A 17,533-nucleotide genomic window follows, 5' to 3' on the forward strand; every position below is an offset into this window, starting at 1 on the left:
TTAAAAAAAACCTCTAAATAAAGACCCTCATTTTAAGAAGAGTGCTACAAGGTGGCTGCACAATGCTGCAGAGATAAATGCCTCAAAATTCCCTTCCAAAAGCAAACACCTCTGAGGTTTCCAACTACTGCATCAGTGCCTTTCGGAGGCTGTACACTGCTAACCGCACTCATTAGCCTCATGCAAGGAGGGCCAAGCCACCACGCTGTCCCTGACAATATTGTCTTCTGCAGAGCCACTCCAAGGGTCTGGGTGTTCAGCTCCCTGTGTATGGCAAAGTCCTGTACCTTACTCCTTCATGTTCACCCTTCCAGCTGCCACTGACCCAGAAAACCACCCAAGAGCTGACAGGTTGCCCGAGTATGTCATGCCACATGGTTGTTCAGGTGCTCTTGTGGAAATTTCCTCCTGTTTCAGAGGGCTTAATGACTACAAAAAGGGATTGAGAGTGCCCAGTGGGAAGCCACAAAAATACTGAAAAACCCCAAGCCACCCATGAGTCATTTTGAACTTCCAGATTCCAAAAAATACCCAATTTTACTGTATTTTGGGCTGCAAACCTGAAACAAATGCTGTATCTGGAAAATTTAGTATGTACAGTTTTGATTTGATTTGATTGAACAGTGTGTAAAATGATTGTACATCCTAGGGACTGCAGGATCATCCCAAACCTGATCACATGCTTGCAAACTATCCTGCAGATTTACTTGCTGCAGTGTGTCAAAGCTCTTGACAGGTTTGGCAAGCAGCAAGACAAGGTAATAAAAGAGTTTAGTGGGGCAACAAAGAACAAAGATTCAGGTTTTTCTCCTGAAAACTGTGTCTCTGCCTTGCTTTGCAGGGAAACCAAGGGAAAAGATCTGCACATACTTTCCCTGAGCGCTCAGATGCAGTCATTACCACTATAAGCAGCATACTAGCTTAGTAGCACAGCAGTTTTTATCTTCTCTACCAGGAACTTATCAAACTGTTGGAATCAAGCTTTATCTTGCACTGGTTTTCTCCTACATCAAAGACTGCAGCCCTGAAGAGGTTGGTTTTTGGGTTTGGTTTTTTTTTTGATGTTGGATTGTTGAGGCTTTTTTGAGGAAGTGTTTGGTGAGCGAACAACTTGTAAATGCAGGCATCTCTTCCCATCAGAGATGCCCTCATCAGCCTGCTCTGTTCCCAGGTCATCTGCTCCTCAATTAGCAGGACACTCAAACTCAGTCCCCAAGAGCTGGTGCGCAACAAGCTCTTTGCTGGAGAGTTCTCCATTTGAGCAAGAATTGCCAAAGCTAGAGGCTGCCTGTCAGTAAACTCTATGTCATAAGGTGAAGGTGAGAAGGAAGGAGGAAGGTGACACCCAGCCGTGTGGTACTTTCTGTCTGACACAGCCCTTGTAGTGTCAGTTTCTTCACATAATCTGTCAGATCTGAATGCCTTTAGCAGTTGATGTCCTTGCTTTTAAGTGCTTCTGTTTCATAAGCTGCAAGATAGAGAAACTCTGTTAAATTCTGCCAACTTGTGAAAATAACTCTGCTTTCTCATCTGAAAATGTGCTTATTCATTCTGGCAAGCGTTAACGTAGCACAGGCACTGTTTCCCACTTTGCGAGGCATGGCTGGAGGCAAGAGGTGCCACAGGGCTGTGAGGCGGCCAGTGCTGGCAGTGGTCCTGCCAGCGGGGCAGAGGAGGCGGCAGCCAGCCACGCTGGCCCTGGGTGCTGCTCCAGGGGCAAGCCAGGCCATCAGCCTCCTAACCATCTCGTCCTCTAGGACAGAGGCTTTCTAGTGCTGGTTCTGCTGGTGAATTGAATGGCCAGAAACTTCAAGGGTTAAATTTCTAGCTCTAATTGCTGTCTCCCTTCCTAAACTGACTTCGCAACAGATAGATCATCCCCTCCCACCCTCCATCCCAGCACCATCACATGTCCAAATCTCTGCGCTGGATGTTATGCAGCAAACCCAGATCAACAGACAAGCAATTCAAGGAAACAAACAAATATGCCAGCACACATAAAACCTGTTCCCAATATAGTATCAGTATTCACTAGATTAAACCATAATCCTGACAGTACATCCTGTAGAAATCTTTTATGAATAGATAACTTCAACAATATAAGCTTGACCACTCAAGACTGAAACACAGAGTATATGAAAGAGAGAGAAGTAATAAGGAAAGGATTATAAAGCAAGTGTTCTGAATTTTATTTAATTACAAAGCATTGATAAGTGGTAGGGGGACAAACTGACTCCTTCAGCCCTTCTAGATAAAAATATCTTTCTTTTTCCTCTCCTAGTAATGCCTTTGCATTTATTTGTAGGCATTCTGCATAGCCTTTGAGATCTGTGTTTGCTGTGTATCTCCTTGTATAGACCTACTCTCCCAAACCACATATCTTTCCAGAAAGCTTTTTCTCCACCAGAAATTCAGTCTCATCTCGCAAGCATAAATTCAGTGAGACCGGAGCAGCGAGACTGATGCAAAATGGTGTAACTGAGAAGGAAAACTGACTGGACATCATTATGAAAGCTAAAAATTGGTAATTAGCAATCATGAATAGCAGTCATTAAAATTCCAGGCAGAAAAACTACAGAAAGGTTGCTAGACCAACAGATTCATTAAGGTTAAATCCCAAACTCTCTCTCCTGGTCATAAAGCTCACTTACTGTGACCAATTTTGAACTCTGGGAAGAAAAATTAAATAAATTGGCCTCTTTATTAGCATGGAAGGAGCTTGAAAAGTGGGAAATCCAGGGCTAATTGAGCCATGAATTATTATTTTGGCTGCCTTCTAAGTGCTAGGCATTATCAAAATGTCAGTCTCACTAAACCAATTAAACACATGACACGTGAGTTTGTTAGCACAACCAAGTTAGGCACCCTGAGTATTATGGCTTCCCGTCTAATACTACTTTGTGCACACATTTGCATGAAGCATTATGATCAAGTCTTAATTACCTGAATTTTACCCTCAGCGTTTTTGCTTTGGCTTCTCCCTGGCTCAGAGTAAAGAGTGGAGGAGGCTGACTTAGTAAGCAGCAACTCAATGGTTTGTTTTCTCTCAGCATGGTTCCCCAAGCTGTGCTTGGTGGCTGTGGCTCTAACAAAGCAATGGCTGATTTCCTTCCGGGGTTTTCAGTGGTGGTCATCCAGCCTAGGCATTTCACAATAACTGACAAATCTTCTGCCTGCCTGGTGGAAAGGCTGTACTGTGCTGTTTGAAGATGTGGGAATTTAGATCCTGAGCCCATGGATATTACTTAATCTTGGGTAACTAATTTGAGCCATCAAGGATTTTTAAGAGACATAAGTACTTTTACATCAGCTCCCCAAGGTGCACAGGAGCAAAATTTATTTAAAATTAAATTTTCCTGATTATCACCTAGGAACTTAATAACAATGGCATCCTTTGGTGAAGAACTCAGCTGCTTGAAATGGAAAATATTCTCCACATCTACCTCCAAGAAAGGCAACAGGGTCACCAGAAATCAGAGACTTCTCCTGGCCATGCCACGCTGTTGCCAGGGGACTGTGGAAGCTGACATGGGGCAGGGGCACTGCTGATGGTCACGTTTTTCTAATGCCACCAGTTGCAATAAACCCATTAAATCAAAACTTTTGGGGTGGCCTTGAACCTAGTATTTCTTAGTTTCTCAGTATTTGTAAGGTTAGTATTTTAACACTGTGTTCTGTGAGTGTAACTCCTGGGAGATGGTGACTTCACCTCCTCAGTAAAAACCTTTCCCCCATTTTCCATCCCTGATCACAGGCTTTAAGAGCTCACTTGATTTTTGGAACAAGCCCACGTCCCCTTACTTTGCTGTGCTGTTACAGCAGTGTGCAAACACAGGAAAAAAAAGCAAAGGCAGCTTTGCAGATAGACTGAATGTGTGTCTCTTGTAAGTACTCAGGGTTGGCCTATTTGAGGCCTTTCTCACCTCTCCTCCCACTGCTTTCCCTGTGATTTCAAATACTGAAAAAGGCAATGAATAATGAATAGCTTGGAATAATGATTCATGTCTAGTCCTGTTTATTGAAACACCTGCCGACTGTGCACAAAACACACGGAGTGCTATTTCAGGATGAGGTATCCACCCTGGAGAATATACAAACCACCAACATGCTTTGTGTGGATGACTTGGGATTTTAATGGAGGACTGACTGCTTTTGGATGGTGACATAACATCCTTTCCCCCAGGACCCAAGCATGTACGCCAGTTCATCCGAGCAGTCAGAGAGCAAGGCTGTGCTGGAAAGCCATGCGAGGCCCATGAGAAGCATGGGACAAAACTGGTGGCTTCACTCTCACCAGGACCCTGTCAGTGTGGGGACAGGGAGTCCCTGGAATTTGCAGGTCTTTGTTCAAGGACTGGAGGTCAAACTGCTTCAAAACCAGCGCTGGAGTCGATAACATGATACACTTCACAGGAGTCCTGATCCTCGGGCACTGCTGAGAAGCTGCATCTTGGAAAAACAAAATTAGTTTCCGAAGGCAGGTACCCACATCCTCGGGTCATGTCACATGTGCAGGGCGAAACCAAATCTGTCTTTTTTCATGAAAGTGGCAGTCTAAATTGGAAAAAGTGGGCAAAAAGGCAGGTAAGGCACAAATACGTAGGCTTGGCAGACTATCAGTCACCAGTTGTGTGAATCAGTGGGAGTGCTGCCTCCTCTGATGCCCTGCTCGCAGCAAAAAATTACATTTCTTCCCTTGTTCCTTCCTCTGGCTCTTGCCTTTGGGGACTGTACAGGTTCAGTACTTCCTGCAGCAGCTTTGGCATCCGGGCCTTTGCATTTAACATCTGTACCAAAGCAACTGGTTGGTCTCTGATGTACGAGGAGCCAAGGCCTTCACAAGGAACAACTTTCACAGACTTTGTTGGCCATGCATTAGGTTTCCTCAGGAACACAGCTGGCATCCCTGCATTTGCAGGCTACTCTCACACATCCCCCGTTTGAACGCTATGCCAGTTCTCTTAAACCCTCCACTCTCACCGCAAGTGATTGCTCCTTGCTCCAGGGGTTTGCAAGGGGAGGAGTGTGATCTGACAGTGGCCATGTAAAGCTCCTGCTGTGACAGCAAGTGTGCACAAAGCTGCTGTTAGCAGCAGATAGGGGTGCAATGATAGTCCCCCCAGAATGCTCTTCTGGGGAGGAGAACGCTGAGTGGTTAGCGGCAGCAGGACCAGGCAGCCTTATGCTGCTACCCAGTGCAAAGACCAAAGGCAGACTGTGCTCCCTCCCCACAATGAAGGGACACACCTCTCCAAAGCAGGAGAGGAATGAAGAAAGGCACGACTTCATTTGCCATCCAGAGGGACCTTGACAGGCTGGAGAGGTGGGCCCATGTGAACTGCATGAAGTTCAACAAGGCCAAGTGCAAGGTCCTGCACATGGGTCAGCGCAATCCCAAGCACAGCTACAGGCTTGGCGAGGAATGGATTGAGAGCAGCCCTGAGGAGAAGGACTTGGGGGGTATTGATTGATGAGAAGCTCAACATGAGCTGCCAGTGTGTGCTTCCAGCCCAGAAAGCCAACCGTGTCCTGGGCTGCATCCAAAGAAGTGTGACCAGCAGGTCAAGGGAGGTGATCCTGCCCCTCTACTCCACTCTTGTGAGACCCCACCTGGAGTACTGCGTCCAGCTCTGGGGGCCCCAGTACAGGAGAGACATGGAGCTGTTGGAGTGAGTCCAGAAGAGGGCCATGAAGGTGATGGGAGGGCTGGGGCGCCTCTCTTATGAGGACAGGCTGAGAGAGTTGGGGTTGTTCAGCCTGGAGAAAAGGTGGCTCCAGAGAGATCTAGTTGTGGCCTTCCAGTATCTGAAGGGGGCCTACAGGAAAGCTGGAGAGGGACTGTTTATCAGGGAGTGTAGTGTCAGGACAAGGCGTAATGGGTTTAAGCTGAAGGAGGGTCGATTTAGATTAGATGTTAGGAAGAAATTCTTTACTGTGAGGGTGGTGAGGCACTGGCACAGGTTGCCCAGAGAGGTTGTGGATGCCCCTTCCCTGGACATTTTTAAGTCCAGGTTGGATGAGGTTTTGGGCAACGTGGTCTAGTGGAGGGTGTCCCTGCCTGCAGCAGGGGGGTTGGAACTGGATGATTATTAAGGTCCCTTCCAACCCAAACCATTCTATGATTTTATGATTCAAGGAGAAAACAGTGGCAATTGACAGGAATGTGGCTCACCTTTAGGTGAACACCACTTATGAGACATCACCTCCAACTATTCATAGGAGAAAAGGCCCAAGCAACAAAATGAGAAAAGCCAGAGGGTGTGGGTGTTCAGCCACGAGCTCTTAACTGTATCCTTCTTGGCTTGACAATAGTGGCCTGGCAGCGTCTCCATCCTGATGGGCAAAGAAATGCTCCGCAAGCATTGGTGGATGTTTGTTCATCCTTTGTTATTCCAGTGTATTTTTATATTTCTCCTCAACCTTTCACCTTGACTCTCAGCCATCCCCTCTGATTCCCATCTTCCTCTTGAGGGTGTTTTGTTAAAAGCGTTGAGATGAAGTATTTAAACGTCAGATATCTCTTCAAATTTGATGTTACCATGCCAACATTTATTCTAACTTTTTAATGAGACCCCTGAAATATAAAGGCTGTCCAGCGATGCTTACTGAATGTTGCCAAGGCAACCCAGGCTTTCCTCAAACTGTCTGGTTTTGTGGGACATCAACCATACAATGCATGTAAACTGAGTTTTAGTTAATCAGCTGAAGGTTGTGGGCAGATGGGTATTTCAGCCATGGAAAGGACTGTCTGCTGAAATTGTAGACTAAGTGTGCAAGCATTTGAAAGCCTCATCAATTGCTTTTGATACTCTTGATCAAAATCCCATGTAGAGACCAATCCCTCTGCTAACAAAACTTTCCAAGTCTCCATGTCAATGTCTCCATATTTGTTGACCATATCCCTCCTGCATATTCAGGCACAAAAATAGTGTAAAAAAAAAAAAAAAAAGAAATTAACCAGAGCCACATATGGCTTTTGGTGACCTCTGGGAGTTACCTGTTCAATGTGGGACTTTTCTGATCAGTGTCTTGCAATAAATCAGCTGATTCAACTCCTAGAGCTGTGGCTCTGTGAGGGGGCAAGGATTAATGACACCTGTCAGTCACCTGTTAACAAGTGCCTTGCCACAGAGATGACCCGTTATCATATGATGTGACTACTGACGCAGAAAGGGCTTTGGGGTTGGGTTTTTTTGTCCATGTGCTATGACCCAGGTAATTATGTGGCTGAGGGCAGTCACATTTTACCTAGGTGTTGGCCTGGCAAGGGAGAACATTCTGACAGGCAGTGGTGGAAAAGGCAGGCAGACCTACATACACTGTAAGCTTTGGATTGTGACCAGGGAAAACAAAACCAAACTAAAACATTCACATGTCGCAGCATGTGCACCGGAACAAATGAAACTAACTCTGTCACTCTGCATGGGTCAAAGGTGGCTGTAGGAAATAGCAGATATCCAGAGCAGAGGATTAACTGGAGTCAGGCTGGAGACAGAAAGGGGAGACAGTGACCCAGATAAAGACAGGAAGGATTTAGAGGACAACTGTTGCGCTAGCTAGTGAGCACAGCATTAACTTTTCCAGCATTTTTGAATACCAGAAGCAAACTGATCTGTCTGAGCTGAACATTTGCAGCCCAGGGGAACTACCAGGGGAGTGCTAGAAAAGCGTCTCTGGGGGCTAGTCATCTCCAGCCTCACCTGGGATCTTAGCAGGGCTGCTTTGGTTGCTTGGCTGCAGAGACAGTCAGAAGCTGAGAGCCTGCCAAACATGGAGGGAAGGTCATTCACAAGACTGGCAGTGCCAAGTGAGACAGAAACCTTGCACAGGAAAAGCAGTGTGATGGATTATTCAAGTTTTCTCCTGGGAGGAAAGGCATCCTCACAACTCACCTTGAATCGCCCTGCGCAAACCCATCACACACAGTGAGGCGACCACCTCCAGCACTTCCAAAGCTCAAGAATTAGCTTTTACTTAGGCAAAGCAGTACCTCCCAGTGACCTCTTGGGACAAAGTAAAGCACACACGCTCTCATGGTTGTCTGTATCTTTGTAACAGACAAATACGATCCTTCCTGGGCCCAGGTATCTCAGAGATGCACACAGTCCACAGGCCATGATGAAGACAGCAGGAGCTGTGATTCCTCCACAGCTCTGGAAAGGCAAGGCAGCCAGCCCAAAGGCCAAACTATTTCCTTACAAGACACAAAGCTACACGGATCAGTAAACCACCACACCTGCTAAGATGGAAAGTTTTATAAACACCTCTGCCCTTAAAAGCCTCTTGCTCTAGACTCCCTCAGCCCTCACCTCCTGGGCAGCCCCAGCATGCACTCTTCCCCTGGCCAGACTCCTCGGGGTCCTTCACTAGAAGGGGCTTAGCAAGAAAGCTACACCTGAGCAAATGTCTGCACAGTGATTACACTGTTAGATTTGCTGCTCCTGCAAACCAGGCACCTGTGGCAAACTCAGATCCTTGTCTGGAAAACTTTGTATTCCATCCTGCAATAAGAAGGACTCATCACACTGCATTTATTGAACCATGCTGAATATGGAAGTAACATTTTCTGTCTTTTGCTGTCCATAAAGCCAAACACCCTTTGAAAGCTCAGCAGCCTGAAGGCAAGGATGAGAATAGGCTCTGAATGGCTGTGAAAACATCCTGAAGTGACATTTTTTTCCCCCCAAGCTGAGACAGATGTAAGCAGCCCAAAGCCCTGGTTAGACTTTGTGCTCTTGCTGACTGCTCTTACCAAAGGCAAGACAAGGAACACCATGCAGGGCATGGTTATGCTGTAGGTAAGCCTATGAGAACTCTAAGAGACAAGCTTTCCTTTGACTGCAAAACAAATCTGAGAAGCAGGACAAACATGGTGAGCACAGTAGCCCTGTGAAAGTGAGGCAAATCATACCCAGCATAATAAATTTAACGCTACCTGAAATACATGGCTGATGAATTGCTTGAGTCAAAGCTGATTACCAAGGTCATTAGCATCTGACTTGAACAAGGAGGTCATGGAGGTGTGACAGGGGAGCAGGTAAGGGCAACAGACTGTTTTGTGAAATACAGCAGTCAGCTCTAGATGTCTTCCTTTGCAGTCTGTCAAGTATAAACTTAATACGTCAGGTAAAAGGCAGTTTCCTTGTAAGTCAAGAGCCACACATGAAAGTCTCCTGACGGGAGGCATCTCCACATGCAGGAAACCCAGAGCTCCCAGATCTACATTGCACTTTAATGCATCCCCTGTGGCTCTCAGGTAGCTGCCAAAAAGAGGAAGGTTTTCTCCTCCCCTTCCCTATAGGGTGCAGTGTAGATGCGGAAAATCATTTTGCACAGGAAAGGAATTGCCTAAGTGTTGCAGCCCAATTTTTTGGTCATGGTATTCAGGCTTCTTTAGCAGCACACAGAAAGACTTTGCGAGGAGGATATGTGCAACTTACAAGTATAAAGCAATTATTGATTGGCTAGCAGCACAAAATATTGCTGGGATTTTTTGAGCAACTCAGACAAGCATCATGCGTGCCATCCCTAGAAGACACCTGAGGAGTCACTCGTGGCCAGGAAGGCATCACCCAGATGGGGAAGGGCTGGCCTCCAAGGATCCCTGAGACACAGCCTCTGTGTTGTTGGGTTGCTTTCATTTCCCGGGTCGGTTGACACAGACAGCTCTGATAACCCCATCAATTACCAGTTCTGGGTTTTTGCACTTTAGGATTTTATACCTTTCGAAGTTGGTATTTATCCCTTTGAATCCTTCAGCATCTAAAACCCCTGTCTCAACAAGCTTAGTCCTGTGTGTGATTTTTCTTTTCTTATTTTTGTGCAGACTTCCATACAATTGCTTCAGCAATTGCAACCCAGGGTACAAAGGGATTTGCAGATGGACAGGGCCTCTGGACGTGGGTTGTGATTTGCACAGAGAGGCACATATTTGCTGCCACAAGTCGGGGAGCAGCAGAGAGGTGAAAGAGAAATGTATGAACAGTATAACATGATATAAAATCCCAGCTGATGTTTGTGTGGCATCTCCCAGCAGCAGAAGCAGTTTAGGCAGGTCTTAAGGGGACTCAAGAGGAGCAGAAGAGGAGGTAGTGTGATAGACAGTTTTGCATGGAGGACTATTGCAAAGACCTGTTTCATGCCTGAAGTTTGCTTTTCCTGGGGAGAGGAGCCTGGCTGCAGAAGATAACTCTGCCCATGGTGTCAACACAATCAGGAATCCTCCAGATCAATGATGTCTCCCTTTCTAGGTTGGGGGTTTCTGCAGCTCCAACAACCCAAGTGAGAGAAAAGAGGAGATCATGACACAGACAAGATTCATGCTAAGGGTTCAGCAGTACCAGTGTCCCAGTATCCTGTGTGCTGGGGAATCAGTAATTAGGAGGCTTCTCCAGGCAGTTCTGCTTCATGCATTAGCTGGGAGTCTGCAGTTCCTGCGTGGGACACACAAGAAGTAAACCCGGAGGCCTCATGGAAGAAAGCACACACCTAGTGATGCAGTGCAGTGTGAGATGCAGTTTGCCTTTGAGCAGCTCACATCTTTCCTGGCTCTTCTCGGCAGTTTCTTTGCATATGTACTGTGAGGGTAGTTTTGGAGAGGAGGAGGGCAGGAAAGAGTGCATGAATGTAGCTTGAGGTGAGCAGACTGATATTTTTCCAAAGTGAGTAAGGTAGTTTTGGCTTTGCTACCTTGTTAGCCAATAAGTATTGGGGGGAAAAAAAAAAAACCCCACCAACCCAAACCAACAACCACCCCCCCCCAAAAAAACCTAACCAAACAAAAAAACCCCAAAACCAAAAAACACCAAAAAACTCAACCAAACCAAACCACGTACAATTTAGAATCGGAATGAATCAAAAAGCCCAGGCTACTTCAGGACTGTGGTTTACCTTGTGGTTTTGGAGACCAGGCTTTTTGGATGTGAAGTGCCAACAAAGAGTAGAAGTGGCATGGACTCAAGTGGAGGAGGAGAAATGGTAGTGAGATAGACATTTGGCATGAAGGACAATGACAAGTGCACACTAACTCATCCTCTACATTAAGGACATGACCAGAGAGGGCCTGCATGCCCAGGGTACACTGTAGGGTTTAAATGCCTGCCAGAGCAGTCTGCAATTGCAACGTCTCCCACCCCAAACACTGCAGACAACCATATGTGCTTCTTAGGGCATAATGCACACAGACACACGAGTACGTAGCTCAGCCATCCGGAGGGGGTGGGCATTGGCACCACATGGTTATCACCATGAGCCTGGGAAGCAACTTGATCAGGAGAGAGCCTGTGCCTGGACCCATGGGTAGATAGTGGAGATTCTCCTGCCAAATTTGCTAGGCCAACACATCATCTTGCATCTTGGTGAAGCTCCCTGTCTGGCTGTTCTTACAGCATACTTGCTATGAGTGGCTGCATCCTGTTGGTGCCTCCACGTTCCCACACTTCTGCATTGTACCCTGAGGTTTGATCACTGCAGTCCAGAAATGATGGGCTGCTGCTCACAGGGTTTGCTGTAGAGTTTCACAGCAGTTTTGTCTGATGTTAAAACATGTCTGTCCTTCAGACATCTCTTTATCTTCCTTGCAATGTAGCTAATCTCTGGTCGCTGCATGAGTTCTGTGTTTCTCCTTGGCTATGGAAGAATGGGAAGAAAACGATCAAACAAAAATTTTGCCTCTAATTAAAGAACAGTAGTGTTTCAGGGGCCCAACTTATCTGTAGGAAGGGGAGTCAAGTCAATCATGATAGGGTGGCACTCTGGGAAAAAACAGGTTGAAGGTATTTCCACTTTGCTGTAGGCAAGCGAGTCACATGGGCCAGGCCATAGCTGTGCCTTCCAACATATGCTCAAGAAAGTTGAGCTGAATCAGAGGAGGAAACTGTTGTTTTCTGGTATGCCTCCTGGCCAAGAATGTGGTTTTCTTGGAGAATGGCTGCATTGGTCAGGCCTTCCCCCAGCTATAGCGAGCTTCAGGATGCACCTCAGTCAAAGCTGGAGTGCTCTCTGGAGAGGTAAGGATTGAACACAGGTGATGCTCTGAGGGGGGAGGAACACCTCCCCACTGACTACCCCAGCCTGAGCTCCTGGGAAGTGCAGGGCATGCCTGTGGTGGTATGTGAAGCTCTGCCAGGCTGGGGTGTGGATCTGGGTATCTGCACCACAGTAAGTCTGCAGCCCTGCTTCCCCATCCTTGCTGTGGCAGTACCATTGCAGGGTCTCCAGCACCTGCAGACTGACTGCAGCAAGCTGGCCACCCTGTGGGCTCCCCAAAGCACTTGGAGACCAGCTGGGTGAGGGCTTCTTTGTTTCTGTTGTCAGTCAGAGCTGCTTCCCCATGGCCTGTGCATGCAGGTGTCAACCTACAGACTCCTGCTCCGTGCACGGGTTGCATGAGCTCCCGCTCAGGCAGCATTTGTGTCTTTTGTCATGTGCTAGCTTTTACCCAAGGCCAGCGCTTCCTTCCCTTTTAGCCTGAGCTAAGCTACATAATGCCAATACTCCAAAGGAACAGTACTTCCAGCACCATTTCACCATTGGTTTGCAGTGGCAGCAAATACAACATAAAGTCTCTCCAACTACTGCATCCTGTGTGGTACTGGAAATCATCTTGTTTTGACCAACTAGCTAGAAGGAAAAAATTGTGCTCTTGGTAAGCAGTCTGATTGTCCCCAGCAAAATACAAGTTGTTATCTATCATTTTCAATTCTGTTGCTGATCAGTTATGATAAATGCAGGGGGTTTGTAGGTTTAAGAGATAGAAAAGAGGCCTTATTGTCTGGGCCGTGTAATGCATTTCAGTGGTTTTTCACTGAGCTCACAATCTAGTCCATAAAGTACTTCCCAAGAGTCTGGGTTTTCTAAAAGAAACAGAAACTCTTCCACACTGTACTTTGAGTCTCATTCCTTTTTTTATTCTCTTCCCTTTCCTTTCCCTTTTGTTCAAAGGATGAGAAGAATCAGGTGTTGATCACAAATGCTTGGCTGCAGATGGTGAGTAACCTGTGTCAATAAAGAAAAAAACCCTTTTCTAATAACAACCTACTGAATGTGATTTCTTTGCTGAAAAGAAAGATTGCTGGTTTTTAACTGTCTATTGCTGTCTATAATGTGAAACAAGCAGGCATTTTGAGTCCTTTGAAATTTCTCTAGTGCTCCTTTTATCATTGAAAATGAAATGCATTAATCCTTTGGGCAGACCTGTTGATCTTTGGATGGTGAAACCAACTGTGTTGTTAGGCCAGTGGATGTAGGGATCTAGTAACAAAAAGCCCAAAGTTAGGGTCCCACTGTAGCTGAAGGAGAGATTCTTCAAGGGGTTCAAGGCCCTCTCCAAGGCCAGTAATGGGGACTTGTTGTGAAGGAGCCAGACCCCCAGTGAGACCTGGGCACCCTGCATTCACAGCTTCTGGAAAATCCCCACCTCTGTCCAAAACAGGGAGCCAGGGGTGCCCCTGTGGAGGGCAGGGCACAAAGATCCCCAGCACTTGCCTAAAACACAGAAGTAATGCAGCCATGCTGGACCACATAGAGATGCTCAGGATGGGTAGTGGGGTGGCCAGGGACTGCAAGCAACCACATGCTGCCTTGCTGCTGGCAGTGCCCAGGCACGTCAGTGGGAACGCTGCCATCCCTTGTGCTTTACAAACCTCATCTGTAAATGTTCCTCCTCCCTCTTCTGAAACCTGCTCCAGCTGAGAAGTGACCTGCACCAGTCATGCAGGATAAGCAGAACCGATCTTCACTGAGGGCTTTGGGGGAGGGAGCTTCCCCGTGAGGTCTGCTGCTGGCCGTGTATGGTGAGAGATATGGTCTTTTCTTATGGTGCATAAACTGATCTCCTTAATGGCTTGTGCTCAGTAAAGATGCAGCTCTGGAGGGAAAAGCCTGTGGGAGATTTGAATGATAGAATTAATTCTGCTTTGACTTTAGCAGCCAAACACTATCTCATGTTAATCGGTGCAACTGAACAGGCTATTTCTTCCTCAGCTACCTGCTGGGATTTGCAGCAGAAATGAGTTGTTCACTATTGCAAAAACCAAGACCAACCTATAGGACTACAGGATTGCTAGGACAGAGCCTGTGGGTGTCCTGTCCCTTGCAGAGGTGTTCTTCAGTTATAGCACCAATAACTGTTTCCCTTGCAGCTCTCCCATAAAGCTTTGCTGTAAGTCACAAGTTTCAGTGCAAAAGCTGTGCCTGCACCTTTCTTGAATTAACTGTTTGTGTTGGGGTGGAGGAGAAGAGATCAGAAACAACCCCTTGGGATATAAAGTTGACTTGCCTGCCTCTCATAGCAAGGTGGTTATTAAAAGAATCACCCAACCTTTGTAAGAGATTGACTTCTTTCTACCAAAGAGGAACTCTCAGACCGTGGTCCATGTACCACTGACGATACCCAAGTTATTCAAACCACCTCAGCTCAGAATCAGCATGCCTCATGGTGGTGCCTACTGCCAGTGTTTCTGCCAGCCCACCAGAAAAGGTTTGGGATGTCTGGCTTCAGACCATAAGGTGAAGAGGTTAGACACTACATTAAAATATAACTCACAGCATTCAATTATCACACTATGGATTCCTCAGTCTATATGATAACCTTTCTTAATAATTAAAGCCAAGGCATTAAAATATTATCACACTACTGCTATTGCTACTGGCAAAATCCATTCTGTTCCTATAATACTCCAGACAACTTATAAGACTTTTACCAGCTCATATAATCTGATGTATGTATTTGCCAACAGTACTGGGTTGATGTTTACTTGTCTTGGGATCAGTATGAATACCCAGGGGTGCAGAACTTGCGATTTCCAGCTGACCAGATCTGGGTACCAGACATTCTTCTGTATAACAGGTAAGCAAGATGCTCAACGGCCGGTGGGAGCCTAGAACTAGAGCATTAGATGCTGGAAATCAGCCATGCTTCACTGATATTCTGGGGCTTTTGCCATGTGGGGATTTGGCTCTTACTCTTGAAACAGTAACAATAAAAGCAAACAAGCACCAGCCAATAGATTTTTTCTAATAGCCAGTCTAAGTCTTCCTTGCTGTAGCTCTGCAGGTGCCTTCTTTACCTTTTCCCAGTGAATGCAGACAGAAAACAATCCATATTCTCTTTATAATTACCATGGCTCTCCAAGAAAATTATCATGTCTCTGCCCTAGTGTTCCTGCCTGAACTAAATGGATTTTCATCTCACTTTCCTCATCACTCATACTTTATAAATCTCTCCATCATTCCTTTTCCCCTCTGAACACTCTCTAATCTGTTTTTCCTCTTCCAGAGCTGAATCCAGCTCTCTAGCCAGCACTTCTGCAGTGTTGAATGGAGTGGAAGCTTTCTAGACAGATGTTTCCTTAATGCTTTCCAGGAGGAGGGGATTTTGGGTTTGTTCTTACTAACATCTTAGTTTTGGACTTATTTTTTGATCTATCACAAACCCCAGATGTATGTACTTCAGCCCTGCTGTCTTACTAGATTTCCACTAACAGTTTTTTAAGAGTAATACTTTCTAATAATCCAGACTGAATTTCATTCTTTCGGTTTCCCCAGTTCACCAAGATCAATTTTCCATTCCAAGCCCTCACTATACGGTATCTGCAGGAGGCTTGGAGTGACCTGAATTTTTTAAGTGTTCTTTACTTCAGCTTTACTCCTTATATAGGGTCTCTCTATTCCCTTCCAGTCTATAAAAAGGAGGCATATAGCCTGGTCCGTATTACTGTAGTTTGTTTATAAGAACAGGTTATGGCAAAGGCTTTCTGAAGTTCAGATATATCACCTACCTGCTCTTACTCAGTTAGTCAGCAAGAAAATTAGATTGATTTGATGCAGTTGGCCCTTGACAAATCTGTGCCAGCTGTTTTCACCTCATTATTTTTGAAATTAGGCTGATGTGTCTATAATTTCACCTTTAAAAAAAAAAATCAGAATTCTCTTTGATCTGTCCTAATTCAGCCCTTCCCTGTTCTCCACAAGCTCTCACAGATAATTGTTAATGCTTCAGAGAGTATTTCGGCCAGTCCCTTCAGTTCTCAAGAGTAAATTTCATCAGCCCTGCCAACTGGAATCTGTCTTATCTACACTTCTTTAACCTGTTCCTCCCTGATTCTGCCTTGGACTCCTGCCACTGTGTGAGAATTAATTGTGGTGAGCCACAGTTTGTGAAGAGCGAAGCGCAGAGGGTGCAGGATACTGCAGCTCTCTGCACCCTGTTGTTTCCTTTTCTTTCACAGCATATAATGGATCTGTCTGGTCCTTTGTCTTTTCCTTGTTTCCTTGCATTTATAACAACCTTTCTTGCTGCCTTTCATGTCTTTTGATAGTTATCACTCATGCTACACTTAACCTTTTCAATTTTATCCTCTTTGTTTTGTGCTGGGGACAACACTGAGGACTGCGGACTCAGACATGAATAAAGAGCAGGTCAGAGGAGGAATGGAGGGTCTGAAATTTCCACATGTACTTGTGAGACAGGGTGTGTAAGATGGTGTAGTCAGGCAACATAGACCTGCACATACCCATGGCAGGCAAGGCTCTACAGCATCAGCCAGGGCAACCCTCTGAAGTTAATATCTTCCCAAGAGACCCTCTCAAGCAAGCCCACAGGCCTGCTCCTGTGAAGAATTCTTCTTCTTGCCTGGCTCATTGCTCCCTTATTTTTCTCAGAATTGCTGGAATCCTAAAGAAATGCTCTTTTCTTGGTCCCTTTCACCTGGTTTTCACTGTTAGAGTCTCAATGAATGTCCTCCTATAAGCTCCAAATCTAAACCAGCTTCCTCCCGCTGCCTTCCTCCATTGCTTGAAGCAAACCTTGGTCCCTCCGCATCTTATGAAACTGCAGAATTGTTGCTTCAGGCCACCATTACTCTTTCAACAGGTATCTGGGTAACAGATAACTTGATTTATACTGTGAGCTGTCTGATTCTGACAGCAGCCCCAGAAAAGCGTCATCCTCCCAGCTGTCCGGTTTTTGGATACAGCTACTGTGCCACTTTTGCTCCTTTTGTTTCTGTCTTTTCTCAGAGACACCCAACAATTCTGCCTCTTACTTTTTCGAGAACATTGCAGCATGCAACCAACATGCCTGGGTGCAGCCAACAGTCTCTATAAGAAGTCGAGATATTGATCGAGGGTGGGCTCTTCACCTTAATTCACCATAGGACCTTAATTCAGACATTCTGTGCATTAAATTCAACCAAAAGATTATATTTATGTTGACAATTACTACATCTTAAATCAAACTTCACCTTGCTTTTTCTTTGTTTTGTTTATACTGTGTTATAGTGCGGATGAAAGATTTGATGCAACATTTCACACAAATGTGCTGGTGAATTACTCTGGATCCTGCCAATATATTCCTCCAGGTAAGCCACAGAGAGCCTTTGTTTGCTTTAAGCCAATGTTTAGCTTTGAATAAGTACAAGCAGTTTTCCTTCATGAATGAAGCCAAGGTGTTTAGAAGCAGTTTGTGGAAATTTTGCAAGGTGTGTAATTATGGGGCAGACCCATTGAAATAATTCAGGTTGGTTATTAGTGG

At 45.7% G+C, this 17,533-nt stretch overlaps 1 protein-coding gene across 1 annotated transcript in view; it reads left to right on the forward strand.

The window, feature by feature from the left end:
* Positions 1-17,533, forward strand: part of LOC129199621 (neuronal acetylcholine receptor subunit alpha-7-like) — a 64,197-nt gene that overhangs the window by 23,901 nt on the left and 22,763 nt on the right. The window contains exons 3-5 of the mRNA XM_054810399.1: positions 12,943-12,987; positions 14,739-14,848; positions 17,281-17,360. Of these exons, the coding sequence (XP_054666374.1) occupies positions 12,943-12,987; positions 14,739-14,848; positions 17,281-17,360 (235 nt within the window). The remainder of the gene's footprint in view (positions 1-12,942; positions 12,988-14,738; positions 14,849-17,280; positions 17,361-17,533) is intronic.

This window comes from Grus americana, chromosome Z (genome assembly GCF_028858705.1).
Source record: "Grus americana isolate bGruAme1 chromosome Z, bGruAme1.mat, whole genome shotgun sequence".
Lineage (NCBI taxonomy): Eukaryota > Metazoa > Chordata > Aves > Gruiformes > Gruidae > Grus > Grus americana.